The sequence below is a fragment of the Bombina bombina genome, chromosome 2 (assembly GCF_027579735.1).
Source record: "Bombina bombina isolate aBomBom1 chromosome 2, aBomBom1.pri, whole genome shotgun sequence".
In the NCBI taxonomy this organism is placed as follows: domain Eukaryota; kingdom Metazoa; phylum Chordata; class Amphibia; order Anura; family Bombinatoridae; genus Bombina; species Bombina bombina.
Genome location: NC_069500.1, coordinates 363,685,027 through 363,703,564, shown reverse-complemented (window position 1 = coordinate 363,703,564; position 18,538 = coordinate 363,685,027). Strand labels below are relative to the sequence as shown.

General features: G+C 39.6%; 1 protein-coding gene across 11 annotated transcripts in view; it reads left to right on the top strand.

Moving 5' to 3' along the window:
• The window catches only part of PITPNM2 (phosphatidylinositol transfer protein membrane associated 2), a 545,415-nt gene that overhangs the window by 466,623 nt on the left and 60,254 nt on the right, over positions 1-18,538 (top strand). For 9 of the 11 annotated variants that reach the window (XM_053701788.1, XM_053701795.1, XM_053701793.1 and 6 more), the window contains one exon: positions 14,630-14,827. The exons of the other annotated variants lie outside the window; for them this stretch is intronic. In XM_053701788.1, coding sequence (XP_053557763.1) covers positions 14,630-14,827 — 198 coding nt within the window. The remainder of the gene's footprint in view (positions 1-14,629; positions 14,828-18,538) is intronic. 11 annotated transcript variants of the gene reach the window in all.

Genomic DNA, 18,538 nt, shown 5'->3' with positions numbered 1-18,538 from the left:
TCGCCAAAACAGTATTCATACTAGGGATTTGCTAAGCAGTGCATAGCTTTAGTTTGTGAAGTCCATAATTATTCCAAATTTAAACTCAAAAGAATATTTGGCATGCATATGTTAAGTTATTCCTGGAAAAGGTTAATGAGAAATTGTGCTTAATTTTTTTAAATTCCATTTAGGGCTAAATTACATTTGCCCGTTTGCGGGCACGCAACAAATAACTCGCAGTAGCAATTAGCGCTTATAAAATTAACCAGAGATCAGATCTCTGGTTCATTTTAAAAATGTCCACCAAATGCCCCCAAAATCAAGTGCCATATATTTTATTAAAAAATAAATATAGCAGCATCTTTATTTGTGAATAAAATATTTGCAAAAAGCAGTGTTTAGGGTTTTAAAGTTGGTGGGTGAGTTAAAAAATAAAACGGCACTTACATTGCGGTTTATGGGAACTGTGTGTTCCCAGTAAATATATAGATATAAATATTCACACTAGGGGTTTGTTCAGCAGTGTATAGCTTTAGTTAGTGAAGTCCATAAGTGAAGTCCATAATTATTCCAAACTATATATACACAAGTAAAAAATGCGGCACTCGCTGGTCCTTTTAATCCAGTGTATTTATTTTTTACTTGTATTCCATAGCCTGTTGGCACCCTGGCAGCTGAATTTGAAGGTGTGAGTGCGCTCTATTTTGTAAAAAAATAAATATATATATATATATGTGGTAATATGTGTTAATGTGTGTATTTACATGCATATAAGCATATACATATATATTTACAATTTGCTGCCATCACTGCGCTACTTACTCCCTCCGCTGCACTAGTTTGAGGCTCCCATTGGAACCTATGGAAGCGAGCTCTTGTGAGCACAATGCTTTCTAGCAATGCGAACACATGGTCTCGTTTGCATTGAGCTTAACTTGTAATACCAGCATTCGCTAATGCTAATTTAGCGCTCCACTTGTAATCTGGCCCTTAATAGTGCAAATTAAGATGCATTATAGTCCTGATTTCTACAAATAATAATATAAATCGCATTTTCTAGTGAGGCATCTTCCTCTCCACCGTTAGACTTGTCATTATTAGCTATAAAGCAATTATACTGCAGTACCAGTTCTTATGCACAATAGACAATGTTTAGATACTTTTTGAAAGGGACAAATTGTTTTGAAATGGACTGCAGTGCATGTCAGATTTGCATAGGAGTATTTTTGCATTGTAGTTTTAGTTGCAAATTTTATTTTCTTTCATGTATGACGAGTCCATGAGCTAGTGATGTATGGGATATACAATCCTACCAGGAGGGGCAAAGTTTCCCAAACCTCAAAATGCCTATAAATACACCCCTCACCACACCCACAATTCAGTTTTACAAACTTTGCCTCCTATGGAGGTGATGAAGTAAGTTTGTGCTAAGATTTCTACGTTGATATGCGCTTCTCAGCATTTTGAAACCCGATTCCTCTCAGAGTACAGTGAATGTCAGAGGGATGTGAAGGGAGTATCACCTATTGAATTCAATGGTTTTCCTCACGGGGGATCTATTTTATAGGTTCTCTGTTATCAGTCGTAGAGATTCATCTCCTACCTTCCTTTTCAGATTGATGATATACTCTCATATTCCATTATCTCTACTGATAACTGTTTCAGTACTGGTTTGGCTATCTGCTATATGTGGATGGGTGTATTTTGGTAAGTATGTTTTCATTACTTAAGACACTCTCAGCTATGGGTTGGCACTTTATGTATTTATATAAAATTCTAAATATATGTATTGTACTTATATTTGCCATGAGTCAGGTTTTCAGTATATTTCCTTTTGCAGACTGTCAGTTTCATATCTGGGAAATGCTTTTTTTAGGAAAAATTATTTCTTACCTGGAGTTTAGTCCCTTTTTCAAATTGACTGTCTTTTAAATTCGCGGGCAGAATTAGGCTCGTGAGGGTGCAAAATGCCAAAGTTTATTGTGTCATTCTTGGCCCGAGATTTTTTTGGAGCAAAGTTACGTTCGTTGACGCAAAATCGTCATTTCCGGCGTCTTAGTTGATGCTGAGTCCTTCACAAGGTTGCGTCATCTGTGACGCGAGTTTGTCATTTCCGGATCAGAGGGCTAGGCTGTTTGCATTTTTTTCCCATTCCTGAAACTGCCATATAAGGAAATTGATAATTTTGCTTTATATGTTGTTTTTTCTCTTACATTTGCAAAATGTCTCAATCTGATCCTGTCTCAGAAATCACTATTGGAACCCTGCTGCCTGATAATAGTTCTACCAAAGCTAAGTGCATTTGTTGTAAACTTGTGGAGGTTTTATCTCCTGCTGTGGTTTGTAATAGTTGTCATGATAAACTTTTACATGCAGAGAATGTATCCATCAGTAGTAGTTCATTGCCTGTCGCTGTTCCCTCAACATCTAATGCACAAGATATACCTGTAAATTTAAAAGAATTTATTTCTGATTCCATTCAGAAGGCTTTGTCTGCCATCCTGCCTTCTAATAAACGTAAAAGGTCTTTTAAAATTTCTCATAAAGTTGATGAAATTTCAAATGACCAGCAACATGCTGAATTATCCTTCTCTGATGGGGATCTATCTGGTTCAGAAGATCCTGCCTCAGATATTGACATTGACAAATCTTATTTATTTAAAATGGAGTATATTCGTTCTTTGTTAAAAGAAGTGTTGATTACATTGGATATGGAGGAAACTAGTTCTCTTGATATTAAAACTAGTAAACGTTTAAATTTTGTTTATAAACCGCCTGTGGTTATTCCAGAGGTTTTTCAAGTTCCTGACGCTATTTCTGATATGATTTCTAAGGAATGGAATAGGCCTGGTACTTCTTTCTCTTGTTAGGTGTATCCAGTCCACGGATCATCCATTACTTGTGGGATATTCTCCTTCCCAACAGGAAGTTGCAAGAGGATCACCCACAGCAGAGCTGCTATATAGCTCCTCCCCTAATTGCCATACCCAGTCATTCTCTTGCAAGCTCTCAACATAGCTGGAGGTAGTAAGAGGAAAGTGGTAAAATATAGTTAGTTTTTTCTTCAATCAAAAGTTTATTGTTTTTAAATGGTACCGGAGTGTACTATTTTATCTCAGGCAGCATTTAGAAGAAGAATCTGCCTGCGTTTTTCTATGATCTTAGCAGAAGTAACTAAGATCCACTGCTATTCTCACATATGTCTGAGGAGTGAGGTAACTTCAGAGGGAGAATGGCGTGCAGGGTATCCTGCAATAAGGTATGTGCAGTTACATTTTTCTAGGGATGGAATTTGCTAGAAAATGCTGCTGATACCGGATTAATGTAAATTAAAGCCTAAATACAGTGATTTAATAGCGACTAGTATCAGGCTTGCTATCAGAGGTATATACTCTGATTAATGTGCAATATAAAACGTTTGCTGGCATGTTTAATCGTTTTTATATATGCTTTAGTGATAAAACTTATTGGGGCCTAGTTTTTTCCACATGGCTGGCTTTATTTTTGCCTAGAAACAGTTTCCTGAGGCTTTCCACTGTTATAGTATAAAAGTTACAGTTGGTGCAGTTAAAATTACAAACTGACATTCAGCTTCCCTCAGCAGTCCCCTGCATGCTATAGGACATCTCTGAAGGGCTCAAAAGGCTTCAAAAGTAGGAGCTGTGGCAGTTGTTATGACTGTTTAAAAAACATATTTTTCGTTTTGTTAATCTTTTTCTTGTATTAAGGGGTTAATCATCCATTTGCAAGTGGGTGCAATGCTCTGCTAACTTGTTACATACACTGTAAAAATTTCGTTAGTTTAAAGGGACACTCAAGTCAAAATTAAACTTCATGATTCAGATAGAGCAGCAATTTTAAACAACTTTTCAATTTACTTCCATTAACAAAATGTGCACAGTCTTTTTATATTTACACTTTTTGAGTCACCAACTCCAACTGAGCATGTGCAAGAATTCACAGCATATACGTATATGCATTTGTGATTGGCTGATGGCTGTCACATGGTACAGGGGGAGTGGAAATAGACAGAACTTTGCAATTTATTTAACAAAAATCTACCACTCATCTGAAGTTCAGACTAAGTGCTATTGCATTGACTTATTATCATGCATTTGTTAATTATGCAAATCTACAATGTTGACTGGTCCTTTAACTGCCTTTTTTTCACTGTTATTTCAAATTTTGGCAAAATTTGTTTCTCTTAAAAGCACAGTAACGTTTTTTTATATTGCTTGTTAACTTGATTTAAAGTGTTTTCCAAGCTTGCTAGTCTCATTGCTAGTCTGTATAAACATGTCTGTCATAGAGGAAACTCCTTGTTCATTATGTTTAAAAGCCATGGTGGAACCCCATAGGAGAATGTGTACTAAATGTATTGATTTCACTTTAAACAATAAAGATCAGCTGTTATCTTTAAAAGAATTATCACCAGAGGATTCTGACGAGGGGGAAGTTATGCCGACTAACTCTCCCCACGTGTCGGACCCTTTGACTCCCGCTCAAGGGACTCACGCTAAAATGGCGCCAAGTACATCAAAGACGCCCATAGCGATTACTTTGCAGGACATGGCGGCAATCATGGATAATACCCTGTCAGCGGTATTAGCCAGACTGCCTGAATTCAGAGGAAAGCGTAATAGCTCTGGGGTTAGACGTAATACAGAGTGCGCAGATGTTTTAAGGCCCATGTCTGATACTGCGTCACAATATGCAGAAGCTGAGGAAGAGCTTCAGTCTGTGGGTGATGTCTCTGACTCGGGGAAACCTGATTCAGATATGTCTACTTTTAAATTTAAGCTTGAGAACCTCCGGGTGTTGCTTGGAGAGGTTTTAGCTGCTCTGAATGACTGTGACACAATTGCAGTGTCAGAGAAATTGTGTAGACTGGATAAATACTACGCGGTGCCAGTGTGTACTGACGTTTTTCCAATACCTAAAAGGTTTACAGAAATTATTTCTAAGGAGTGGGACAGACCCGGTGTGCCGTTTTCCCCCCCTCCTATTTTTAGAAAAATGTTTCCAATAGACGTCACCACACGGGACTTATGGCAGACGGTCCCTAAGGTGGAGGGAGCAGTTTCTACTTTAGCAAAGCGTACCACTATCCCTGTCGAGGACAGTTGTGCTTTTTCAGATCCAATGGATAAAAAATTAGGTTACCTTAAGAAAATGTTTATTCAACAAGGTTTTATCCTGCAGCCCCTTGCATGCATTGCTCCTGTCACTGCTGCTGCGGCGTTCTGGTTTGAGTCTCTGGAAGAGGCCTTTCAGACAGCTACTCCATTGACTGAAATACTTGACAAGCTTAGAACACTTAAGCTAGCTAATTCTTTTGTTCCTGATGCCATTGTTCATTTGACTAAACTAACGGCTAAGAATTCTGGATTCACCATCCAGGCGCGTAGGGCGCTATGGCTTAAATCTTGGTCATCTGACGTGACTTCAATGTCTAAATTACTTAACATTCCCTTCAAGGGGCAGACCCTATTCGGGCCTGGTTTGAAGGAAATTATTGCTGACATTACTGGAGGTAAGGGTCATACCCTTCCTCAGGACAGGGCCAAATCAAGGGCCAAACAGTCTAATTTTCGTGCCTTTCGAAACTTCAAGGCAGGTGCAGCATCAACTTCCTCTGCTACAAAACAAGATGGAACTTTTGCGCAATCGAAGCCGGCCTGGAAATCTAACCAGACCTGGAGCAAAGGCAAGCAGGCCAGAAAGCCTGCTGCTGCCTCTAAGACAGCATGAAGGAACGGCCCCCTATCCGGCAACGGATCTAGTAGGGGGCAGACTTTCTCTCTTCGCCCAGGCATGGGCAAGAGATGTTCAGGATCCCTGGGCGTTGGAGATCATATCTCAGGGATATCTTCTGGACTTCAAAGCTTCCCCCCCACAAGGGAGATTTCACCTTCCTAATAATGGGAGTGATCCATCCAGTTCCACAGATGGAACAAGGACAGGGATTTTATTCAAATCTGTTTGTGGTTCCCAAAAAAGAGGGAACCTTCAGACCAATTTTGGATCTAAAGATCTTAAACAAATTCCTCAGAGTTCCATCGTTCAAAATGGAAACTATTCGGACAATCCTACCTATGATCCAGTAGGGTCAGTACATGACCACAGTGGATTTAAAGGATGCTTACCTTCACATACCGATTCACAAAGATCATCATCAGTTCCTAAGGTTTGCCTTTCTAGACAGGCATTACCAGTTTGTGGCTCTTCCCTTCGGGTTAGCTACAGCCCCAAGAATTTTTACAAAGGTTCTGGGGTCTCTTCTGGCGGTCCTAAGACCACGGGGCATAGCAGTGGCCCCTTATCTAGACGACATCTCATACGGACATAGTATTGGCATTTCTGAGGTCGCATGGGTGGAAAGTGAACGAGGGAAAGAGTTCTCTATCACCCCTCACAAGGGTTTCCTTCCTAGGAACTCTGATAGATTCTGTAGAATCAGTGCATGGAAGTGATCGGCTTAATGGTAGCGGCGATGGACATAGTGCCATTTGCGCGCCTACATCTCACACCGCTGCAATTATGCATGCTCAGTCAGTGGAATGGGGATTACACAGATTTGTCCCCTCTGCTAAATCTGGATCAAGAGACCAGAGATTCTCTTCTCTGGTGGTTATCTCGGGTCCATCTGTCCAAAGGTATGACCTTTCGCAGGCCAGATTGGACAATTGTAACAACAGATGCCAGCCTTCTAGGTTGGGGTGCAGTCTGGAATTCCTGGAGTTAAGAGCAATATTCAATGCTCTTCTAGCTTGGCCTCAGTTAGCAACCCTGAGGTTCATCAGATTTCAGTCGGACAACATCACGACTGTGGCTTACATCAACCATCAAGGGGGGACCAGGAGCTCCCTAGCGATGTTAGAAGTCTCCAAGATAATTAGCTGGACAGAGACTCACTCTTGCCATCTATCAGCGATCCATATCCCAGGTGTAGAGAACTGGGAGGTGGATTTTCTAAGTCGTCAGACTTTTCATCCGGGGGAGTGGGAACTACATCCGGAGGTGTTTGCTCAATTGGTTCATCGTTGGGGCACACCAGAATTGGATCTCATGGCGACTCGCCAGAACGCCAAGCTTCATTGTTACGGATCCAGGTCCAGGGACCCAGAAGCGACGCTGATAGATGCTCTAGCAGCACCGTGGTTCTTCAGCCTGGCTTATGAGTTTCCACCGTTTCCTCTGCTCCCTCGACTGATTGCCAAAATCAAACAGGAGAGAGCATCGGTGATCTTGATCGCGCCTGCGTGGCCACGCAGGACCTGGTATGCAGACCTGGTGGACATGTCATCCTTTCCACCTTGGCCTCTGCCTCTGAGACAAAACCTTCTACTACAAGGTCCTTTCAATCATCCAAATCTAATTTCTCTGAGACTGACTGCCTGGAGATTGAACGCTTGATTTTATCAAGGCGTGGCTTCTCCGAGTCAGTCATTGATACCTTAATACAGGCACGAAAGCCTGTAACCAGGAAAATCTACCATAAGATATGGCGCAAATATCTTCATTGGTGTGAATCCAAGAATTACTCATGGAGTAAGGTTAGGATTCCTAGGATATTGTCCTTTCTCCAAGAAGGTTTGGATAAAGGATTATCAGCTAGTTCTTTAAAGGGACAGATTTCTGCTCTGTCTATCCTTTTGCACAAGCGTCTGGCAGAGGTTCCAGATGTCCAGGCATTTTGTCAGGCTTTGGTTAGAATTAAGCCTGTGTTTAAACCTGTTGCTCCTCCATGGAGCTTAAACTTGGTTCTTAAGGTTCTTCAAGGAGTTCCGTTTGAACCCCTTCATTCCATTGATATCAAACTTTTATCTTGGAAAGTTCTGTTTTTGATGGCTATTTCCTCGGCTCGTAGAGTCTCTGAGCTATCAGCTTTACAATGTGATTCTCCTTATCTGATTTTCCATACAGATAAAGTAGTTCTGCGTACAAAACCTGGGTTTTTACCTAAGGTAGTTTCCAACAAGAATATCAATCAAGAGATTGTTGTTCCATCATTGTGTCCTAATCCTTCTTCAAAGAAGGAACGTCTTTTACATAATTTGGACGTAGTCCGTGCTTTAAAGTTTTACTTACAAGCGACTAAAGATTTTCGTCAAACATCTTCCCTCTTTGTTGTTTACTCTGGACAGAGGAGAGGTCAAAAGGCTTCGGCAACCTCTCTTTCTTTTTGGCTTCGGAGCGTAATATGCTTAGCCTATGAGACTGCTGGACAGCAGCCCCCTGAAAGGATTACAGCTCATTCTACTAGAGCTGTGGCTTCCACCTGGGCCTTTAAAAATGAGGCTTCTGTTGAACAGATTTGCAAAGCGGCGACTTGGTCTTCGCTTCATACCTTTTCAAAATTTTACAAATTTGATACTTTTGCTTCTTCGGAGGCTATTTTTGGGAGAAAGGTTCTACAGGCAGTGGTCCCTTCCATTTAAGTACCTGCCTTGTCCCTCCCTTCATCCGTGTACTTTAGCTTTGGTATTGGTATCCCACAAGTAATGGATGATCCGTGGACTGGATACACCTAACAAGAGAAAACATAATTTATGCTTACCTGATAAATTTATTTCTCTTGTGGTGTATCCAGTCCACGGCCCGCCCTGTCCTTTTAAGGCAGGTCTAAATTTTAAACTACAGTCACCACTGCACCCTATGGTTTCTCCTTTCTCGGCTAGTTTCGGTCGAATGACTGGAGATGGCAGTTAGGGGAGGAGCTATATAGCAGCTCTGCTGTGGGTGATCCTCTTGCAACTTCCTGTTGGGAAGGAGAATATCCCACAAGTAATGGATGATCCGTGGACTGGATACACCACAAGAGAAATAAATTTATCAGGTAAGCATAAATTATGTTTTTATTCCTTCTTCAATGTTTAAAAAATTGTATCCTTTGCCAGCAGTTTCTTTAGAGTTTTGGGAAAAGAGCCCCAAGGTTGATGGGGCTATCTCTACTCTTGCTAAACGTATTACTATTCCTACGGAAGATAGTACTTTTTTTAAAGATCCTTTAGATAGGAAACTTGAATCTTATCTAAGGAAAGCCTATTATATATATATATATATATATATATTATATTCAGGTCATCTTCTGCAATTTCTTTGGCTAATGTTGCAGCTGCTTCAACTTTTTGGTTGGAAACTTTAGCGCAACAAGTATCGGATCATGATTTGTCCAGCATTGTTAACTTGATTCAACATGCTAATAATTTTATTTGTGATGCCATTTTTGATATCATCAAAATTGATGTTAAATCTATGTCTTTAGCTATTTTAGCTAGAAGAGCTTTGTGGCTTAAATCTTGGAATGCTGACATGACTTCTAAGTCCAGATTGCTATCTCTTTCTTTCCAAGGTAATAAGTTATTTGGTTCTCAGTTGGATTCAATAATTTCAACTGTTACTGGGGGGAAGGGAGTTTTTCTGCCTCAGGATAAAAGACCTAAGGGTAAATCTAAAGCTTCTAACCGTTTTAGTTTCTTTCGACAAAATAAGGAACAGAAACCTAATCCCTCCCCCAAGGAATCTGTTTCCAATTGGAAGCCTTCCTCAAATTGGAATAAATCAAAGCCATTTAAGAGATCAAAGCCAGCCCCCAAGTCCGCATGAAGGTGCGTCCCTCATTCCAGCTCAGCTGGTAGGGGGCAGATTAAGATTTTTCAAAGATGTTTGGATCAATTTGGTCCAAAATCAATGGATTCAGAGTATTGTCTCTCAGGGGTACAGAATAGGATTCAGAGTAAGACCGCCTGTGAGAAGATTTTTTCTCTCACGCATCCCTGCAAACCCAATAAAGGCTCAGGCTTTCCTGTAGTGTGTTTTAGACCTGGAGTTATCAGGGGTAATCATGCCAGTTCGTTTTCAGGAACAGTGCCTGGGGTTTTATTCAAATCTATTCATTGTTCCAAAGAAAGAAAATTCATTCAGACCAGTTTTGGATCTAAAAATTTTGAATCGATATGTAAGAGTACCAACTTTCAAAATGGTGACTATAAGGACTATTCTGCCTTTTGTTCAGCAAGGGCATTATATGTCCACAATAGACTTACAGGATGCATATCTTCATATTCTGATTCATCCAGATCACTAATCAGTTCCTGAGATTCTCTTTTCTAGACAAGCATTACCAATTTGTTGCTCTTCCTTTTGGCCTAGCGACAGCTCCAAGAATCTTTTCAAAGGTTCTCGGTGCCCTACTCTCTGTAATCAGAGAGCGTGGTATTGGGGTGTTTCCTTATTTGGACGATATCTTGGTACTTGCTCAGTCTTTACGTTCTGCAGAATCTCACACAAATCAACTAGTGTTGTTTCTTCAAAAACATGGTTGGAGGATCAATTTACCAAAAAGTTCTTTGATTCCTCAGACAAGGGTAACCTTTTTAGGTTTCCAGAAAGATTCAGTGTCCATTACTTTGTCTCTAACGGAAAAGAGACATTTGAAATTGGTTGCAGCCTGTCGGAACCTTCAGTCTCAGTCATTTCCTTCAGTAGCTATGTGCATGGAAGTTTTAGGTCTCATGACTGCAGCATTGGACGCGATCCCCTTTGCTCATTTTCATATGAGACCTCTCCAGCTTTGTATGCTGAACCAATGGTGCAGGGATTATACAAGGATATCACAATTAATATCCTTAAATCCCAATGTTCGACTATCTCTGACTTGGTGGTTAGATCACCATCCTATTGTTCTAGGGGCCTCTTTTGTTCGTCCAACCTGGACTGTGATCACAACAGATGCAAGTCTTTCAGGTTGGGGAGCTGTTTGGGGACCTCTGACAGCACAAGGGGTTTGGAAATCTCAAGAGGCGAGATTACCAATAAATATTTTGGAACTCCGTGTGATTCTCAGGGCTCTTCAGTTTTGGCCTCTATTGAAGAGAGAACCGTTCATTTGTTTTAAGACAGACAGTATCACAACTGTGGCATATGACAATCATCAGGGTGGGACTCACAGTCCTCAAGCTATGAAAGAAGTATCTCGGATACTTGTTTGGGCGGAATCCAGCTCCTGTCTAATTTCTGTGGTTCATATCCCAGGTATAGACAATTGGGAATTGGATTATCTCAGTCATCACACTTTATATCCGGGAGAGTGGTCTCTCCACCCAGATATGTTTTCTCAAATTGTTCAGATGTGGGGTCTTCCAGAAATAGATCTGATGGCATCTTATCTAAACAAGAAACTTCCCAGGTACCTGTCCAGGTCCAGGGATCCTCAGGCGGAAGCAGTGGATGCGTTGACACTTTCTTGGTATTATCAACCTGCTTATATTTTCCCACCTCTAGTTCTTCTTCAAAGAGTGATCTCCAAAATCATCATGGAACAATCGTTTGTGTTGCTGGTGGCGCCAGCATGGCCTCACAGGTTTTGGTATGGAGATCTTGTTCGGATGTCCAGTTGCCAACCTTGGTCCACTTCCATTAAGACCGGACCTTCTGTCTCAAGGTCTATTTTTCCATCAGGATCTCAAATCATTAAATTTGAAGGTATGGAAATTGAACGCCTAGTGCTTAGTCATAGAGGTTTCTCTGATTCAGTGATCAATACTATGTTACAGGCTCGTACAGGCTCGTAAATCTGTTTCTAGAAAGATTTATTATCGAATTTGGAAGACTTCGTCTCATAAATTCTCTTGGCATTCTTTTAGAATTCCTAGAATTTTACAGTTTCTTCAGGATGGTTTGGATAAAGGATTGTTTGCAAGTTCCTTGAAAGGACAAATCTCTGCTCTTTCTGTTTTATTCCACAGAAAAATTGCTAAACTTCCTGATATTCTCTGTTTTGTACAGGCTTTTGTTCGTATCAAGCCTGTCATTAAATCAATCTCTCCTCCTTGGAGTCTTAATTTGGTTTTGAAGGCTTTACAGGCTCCTCCATTTCAGCCTATGCATTCTTTGGACATTAAACTACTTTCTTGGAAAGTGTTGTTCCATTTGGCCATCTCTTCTGCTAGAAGAGTTTCTGAATTATCTGCTCTCTCTTGTGAATCTCCTTTTCTGATTTTTCATCAGGATAAGGCAGTGTTGCGGACTGCATTTAAATTCTTACCTAAGGTTGTGAATTCTAACAACATTAATAGAGAAATTGTTGTCCCTTCTTAATCCTAAGAATTCTTTGGAGAGATCTTTACATTCTTTGGATGTGGTGAGAGCTCTGAAATATTTTGTTGAAGCTACTAAAGATTCCAGGAAGACTTCTAGTCTATTTGTTATCTTTTCTGGTTCTAGGAATGGTCAGAAGGCTTCTGCCGTTTCTTTGGCATCATGGTTAAAGCTTTTGATTCATCAAGCTTATTTGGAGTCGGGTAAGGCCCCGCCTCAGAGAAATACAGCTCATTCTACTAGATCAGTTTCCACTTCTTGGGCTTTTAAGAATGAAGCTTCAGTTGATCAGATTTGCAAAGCAGCAACTTGGTCTTCTTTGCATATATTTACTAAATTCTACAATTTTGATGTATTTTCTTCTTCAGAAGCAGTTTTTGGTAGAAAAGTTCTTCAGGCAGCTGTTTCAGTTTGATTCTTCTGTTTATGATTTAAGTTTTCCTTTTATTTATGAGAATAAACTTATATTTGGGTTGTGGATTAATTTTTTTCAGCGAAATGGCTGTTTTTATTTTATCCCTCCCCTCTAGTGACTCTTGCGTGGAGTTCCACTTCTTGGGTATTGCTATTCCATACGTCACTAGCTCATGGACTCTTGCCAATTGCATAAAAAAAACATAATTTATGTAAGAACTTACCTGTTAAATTAATTTCTTTCATATTGGCAAGAGTCCATGAGGCCCACCCCTTTTTTATGGTGGTTATGATTTTTTTTGTATAAAGCACAATTATTTCCAAATTCCTTTGTTGATGCTTTTTACTCCTTTCTTTATCACCCCACTACTTGGCTATTCGTTAAACTGAATTGTGGGTGTGGTGAGGGGTGTATTTATAGGCATTTTGAAGTTTAGGAAACTTTGCCCCTCCTGGTAGTATTGTATATCCCATACGTCACTAGCTCATGGACTCTTGCCAATATGAAAGAAATTAATTTATCAGGTAAGTTCTTACATAAATTATGTTTTTTGTTTTGTTGCAAAATGTAAACGTTACCACTGCTTTAGTGATATAATTTAAAATGTGTGTGGCCTTCCACCAATATGGTAATAAGCTGTGTGCATGCTTATTCTTCACCCACACATGCTCTAATTGCGGGAGCTATTCATACTCATACTGAAACTAGCAGGAAATCCATGTTGGCCAAAGGGAACAATTCCAATTGCTCCTTTGATTAAATACGGATAAGTCTACATAAAGTGTATCTCTGTCATGAGGACAAGTGGCTCATCTGATCATGTGCCAGAGACACTTAAAGGGACAGTAAACCTAGCAAGTAATGTTATATGATTCTGCACATAGTGCAGAATTATATAACATTAGCTTAGCGCCAGCTTTCTAAAGCAAAAGGTTAGAGAGATATTTTACTATAAAACCAGAACGCCTCTCCTGGCTCTACTGAGCTGGTCTGTTTTTTTCTACTAAGTGCATTGCAGCACGCTGTCTAATCACAGCTTGCTCAATCGCGCTATTGAACTCAATGTTGCTCTCTCCCGTAGATCCAGGAGCGGCGCTCTGTTTTTATAGTAAAATATCTCTCTAACCCTTTGCTTTAGGAAGCTGGCGCTAAGCTAATGTTATATAATTCTGCACTATGTGCAGAATCATATAACATTATTTGCTAGGTTTGCTGCCCCTTTAACAAAAACAGGCAGATAGTATTAGTAATCTTGCAAATGTATAAACAGGCTGAACATAACCAAGAATGAAAGTTGTACAAATATGGTAACGGCTTAAATAAAATTGTGTTGTGCATGGGCTGAAATATATATAAAAAAAACACTTTTTACCTTTAAAAGCAAAGCTACACAGTACTATAAATCCTTATCTAGATAGTTAAAATGCCTTCTGAATTTCTGTCATTTTTTCCTAAATGAGAAGGTTTTTTTTGGCACTGTATAAAGTACAGCTTAAAGGGACATAAAACCCCAAATTCTTTCATGATTCAGATAGAACATGCAACAACTTTTCAATTGACTTCTATTGCTTTGTTCTGTCGTTTGTTGAAGGAGCCGCAATGCATTACTGGGAGTTAGCCAAACACTTTATTTGAGACCATGACAAGAGGCATATGTCTGCAGCTACCAATCAGCAGCTAGATCCCAGTAGTGCATTGCTTCTCCTGAGCCTGCCTAGGTATGCTTTTCAACAAAGGACAACAGAAAATTAAATCAAATTAGATAAAAGAAAAAAAATGTAAAGCTGTTTAAAATTGCATAATCCATCTGAATCGCAAAAGAAAACAAATAATGGTTTCATGCCCCATTAATGCAATTGTAACATGACACATTTCTCATCATGTAAATATTGAAATTTTAGGTTGAAACAACAAGGCAATGAAATACCAAAGATCGAAGTCTAGCAAACCTACAAAATAAAATTCAAAAAAATACTCAACAGAGCACAGAACAAGTGTGGAGCTTGAAAACTGATACAATATTCTAAGAATACCTTAAAAAATTATTTTGTTGAAAGACAAAATATAATGTGACTTAACTCTGCATGTGAAGTGCTGTTAATTTGCTTTGTGTTTGCTTTGTTCCTTTAGAAACAAAAAATGATCTTAATCAGTCCAGAAAGCTAAGTCTCCTTTCCCAGCTTGCTCTTCCTTACAAATCTAACATAAACGAAAGTACAAACCATAGACAATACCACTCTGAAAAGAGTCACGCAGGACGAATGCTAGAGGTGGGTGATTGGAAGCACAGCATGAACCCAGACTTACAAGACTTGGACATCTCCAAAGGTATTCAAGAGAGGGATTCTTAACAATCAGCAGCCTTTGTCTTCCGTTGCTTTTTTCTTCCATCACACGGGGGGTTCTTGCTTTAAGATCTCTTGGTACCTAACTTTGAAAGTTAGTGGGCTTCTTTTGGTGAAACATGGTTTGTAATGCCTTTGAGGAAGATCAAAACAGCAGCATCTTTTAGAGACTGTAAACTCTGAAGCTACTCATTAACATGCAACTAAAACAATCTGCTCTGCATTCTAACAAGCTGCTAACAACTTTAAGGAATCCTAATTATCAACTGCTTGACCATGGACAATGGCTTTCCTCTAATTCTTTGTCTTCTTGTCTACTGGATTCATGCTCAACCACCATCTTATGAAGGACCAAACTTCTTCAAATTATGTCATTTTTATACCTTTAACCTGACAGGATTTCAGTTACTCAGATAATTTGATAATTGCAAATTTGGCTTACAGTTAAAAAGTTATTTATTTAAAAAGGGTTTAGAACCAGATAAAAAATTTGGACTAAATACAATATACACTCACCCAGATACATATAGGGCTGGAAGTTTCTTCCAGACCTTTTTGAGTAAGAAATGTGGGTTTATTTCCTATCTTTAAGCACTGCTGTGCAGGATGATAATAATAGTAGTGAAAATCAAAGTAATAAATTATCTTGCACATATACAGTATATATATATATATATATATATATATATATATATATATATATATATATATATATATACATACGTGTGTGCCTTAGAAATGGTTGTTTATATTGATTTTCAAGTCAAGTCCGGCAAGATATGTATAAAACAGAAGTTCCACAGTACCTTTCTTAGTCCACTTGCAAGAAACAACAACAAATGTCTATTATTATTATTATAAGGCTACTGTTTTCGATGGTCCATCAATCAGAAAAGTTTAATTCAATCCACCGGTTGATATTCGTAGGGAGCAGCTCCACTCAGATTAAGTATCCGTGACATAAACTAAACTAAAAACAAGAACAAACAGAGAACTACTGTACATCTGCAACTCAAGTTAAAAGAATATATATTGTGTGCATACATACATACCCACTCACAAGGTTTAAAGGACCTTATGTAATTAAAGGTAAAGGAGCATTTCAGAAGTATTTCAAAAGTATGTATACTTTACTGAATTTCCAGCACTGAGAGTACCCTGCAGTGAAAGGGGCCCAACCTTGCTCCAGAAACAATTTGTGTGGTCCATTTTACTAGAGGATAAGGGTTCCATGTTCTTCGACTAGATCGACGTTTGGGTATTATGTTATCCTCTTGCCCTGCAGGTTGTATTTAATGTTTATATTCGTATGCTTGATGTAACACTTTAGTGAATAGGTTTTCCATATATATTATTTAGATTTTTTTTACCTGCTCTTCAGCAGGATTTAATCCTTTGCTGCTGGTAAAACAGATTTCTTTCCTAAGATATGGAGAGTCCACAATGTCATTCAATTACTAGTGGAACTATCACTCCTGGCCAGCAGGAGGAGGCAAAGAGCACCACAGCAAAGCTGTTAAATATCACTCCCCTACGCATAATCCCCAGTCATTTTCTTTGCCTCTGTCAATGGAGGAGGTGAAGTTTGTTGTCTGAAGAAATTAATTCCTTTTTCGGGTACTTTATCCTGCAAGGAAAAATTTGGGTTTAGCTGAGTCCACGTCAATCTCTTCAGTAGAGTAGTGGTGGCTTTTAAGCAGTTAGGAAGTTGTAAAGGTAGTCCTTGCTTTGTTTCCGAACACATTGCTGCCCATGGTACAGAAAGCCAGAGTTAGTTACTCTGTTCTTTCTTTGAGGCACAAATTGTTTTGACTATGCAATTCTATGCTGCATGCTTAGCTAGAACACTTCAATTTAAAGATAAATTGTTACCCTCTGAGCCCAATGTCTCTCAGGATGATGCTGTTCAGGCAATGCCACAGCTTTCTCCTCAAACGTCTCAAGCCTCTATGGCATTCCATACAGTGCCCTGCAGTTCCTCTCAGCCTCCTGGAGGAGTTTATTTGCCTGCAGATTTTGCTGCACAGGTATCTTCTGCGGTATCTGCGGCATTATCTGTTGTTCCTATGCTGGGAAAAGCAAGAGGAAAATGAGACATTTAGATAGTAAGGTTTCCGTTCCACCTACTGCTTTGCAGGTTGCCCTCCCTCATAAGTCTGATGAGGAGGATATGTCAGTAGCCTCTTAGGGTGAAATCTCAGATTCAGACAGTATTATTCCTTCATCTGATACTGAAGAAGTAAACTTCAGATTTAAGCTTGAACACCTTCATGTACTGTTAAAGGAGGTATTGGCTACTTTGGAAGTCTAGTAAACTTAATAAATACTATGAGGTTCCTTCCTCTTTGGAAGTTTTTCCTGTTCCAGACAGTGTGACAGAGATTATTTCACAGGAATAAGAGAGAAACCAGGGATACCTCCCCCCCCCGTCTCCCATCTTTAAAAAGATATTTCCTGTTGCTGACTCCATTAAAGATTCATGGTGCAGGGTGCCTAAAGTAGAAGGGGCTATTTCTACTCTGATCCCTATAGAGAATAGCTAAAGTAGAAGGGGCTAAGAGAACTATGATCCCTATAGAGAATAGCTGCTCCTTTAAGGATCCCATGGACAAAAAGATGGAGGCTTATTTGAAAAAGATATATGTTCATCAAGGTCTTCAATGGCAACCTGCAGTTTGTATTGCCACATTAGCAAGTGCGGCATCTTATTGGTGAGATGCCTTGTCTGAATCAATTTTAGTAGACTCCGTTGGAGGAGATCCAAGATAGGATTAAGGCTCTCAAACTAGCCAATTCCTTTATTTCTGATGCTAACATGCAAGTTATTAGACTGGGAGCCAAGATGTCTGGCTTCACTGTCTTAGCTGGCAGGGCTTTCTGGCTAAAATCTTGGTCAGCTGATGTTACCTCCAAATCCAAGCTTTTGGCACTTCCTTACAAGGGTAAGACCTTGTTTGGACCTGATCTGGCAGAAATAATTTCTGATATTACGGGTGGAAAAGGGTCTTTTCTACCACAAGACAAGAAGAACAGACCTAAAGGACGTCAAAGTAATTTTCATTCCTTTAGTAACTTCAAAGGTCAAAAGTCTTCCTCTTCCAAGCAGGAACAGTCCAAGTCTTCTTGGAAGCTCAATCAATATTGGAATAAGGGGAAGCAATTAAAGAAACCCTCAGCTGAGTCTAAGTCAGCATGAAGGGTCGGCCCCCGATCCAAGATCGGATCATGTGGGGGGGCAGACTTTCCCTGTTTTGTCAAGCGTGGATACGAGATGTCCCAGATCCTTGGGCTATGGACATAGCATTTTAAGGATACAAAATAGAATTAAAAAATTTCCCTCCCAGAGGCAGATTCCTCCTCTCAAGATTATCTGCAGACCAGGTAAAAAGAAGCATTCTTGAACCGCGTTCAGGACCTTTCCTTCCTGGGAGTGATTGTTCCAGTTCCAGTAAGGAAACAGGGTCTAGGATTCTAATCAAATCTGTTTGTGATTCCCAAAAAAGAGGGAACCTTTCGACCCATTTTAAACATAAATTGTCTCAACAAATTTCTCAGGGTACCGTCCTTCAAAATGGAAAACATTCGTTCCATTCTTCCTTTGGTCCATGAGGGTCAGTTCATGATGACCATAGACCTGAAGGATGCATATATTTATGTTCCCATCCACAGGGATCATCACAAGTTCCTGAGATTC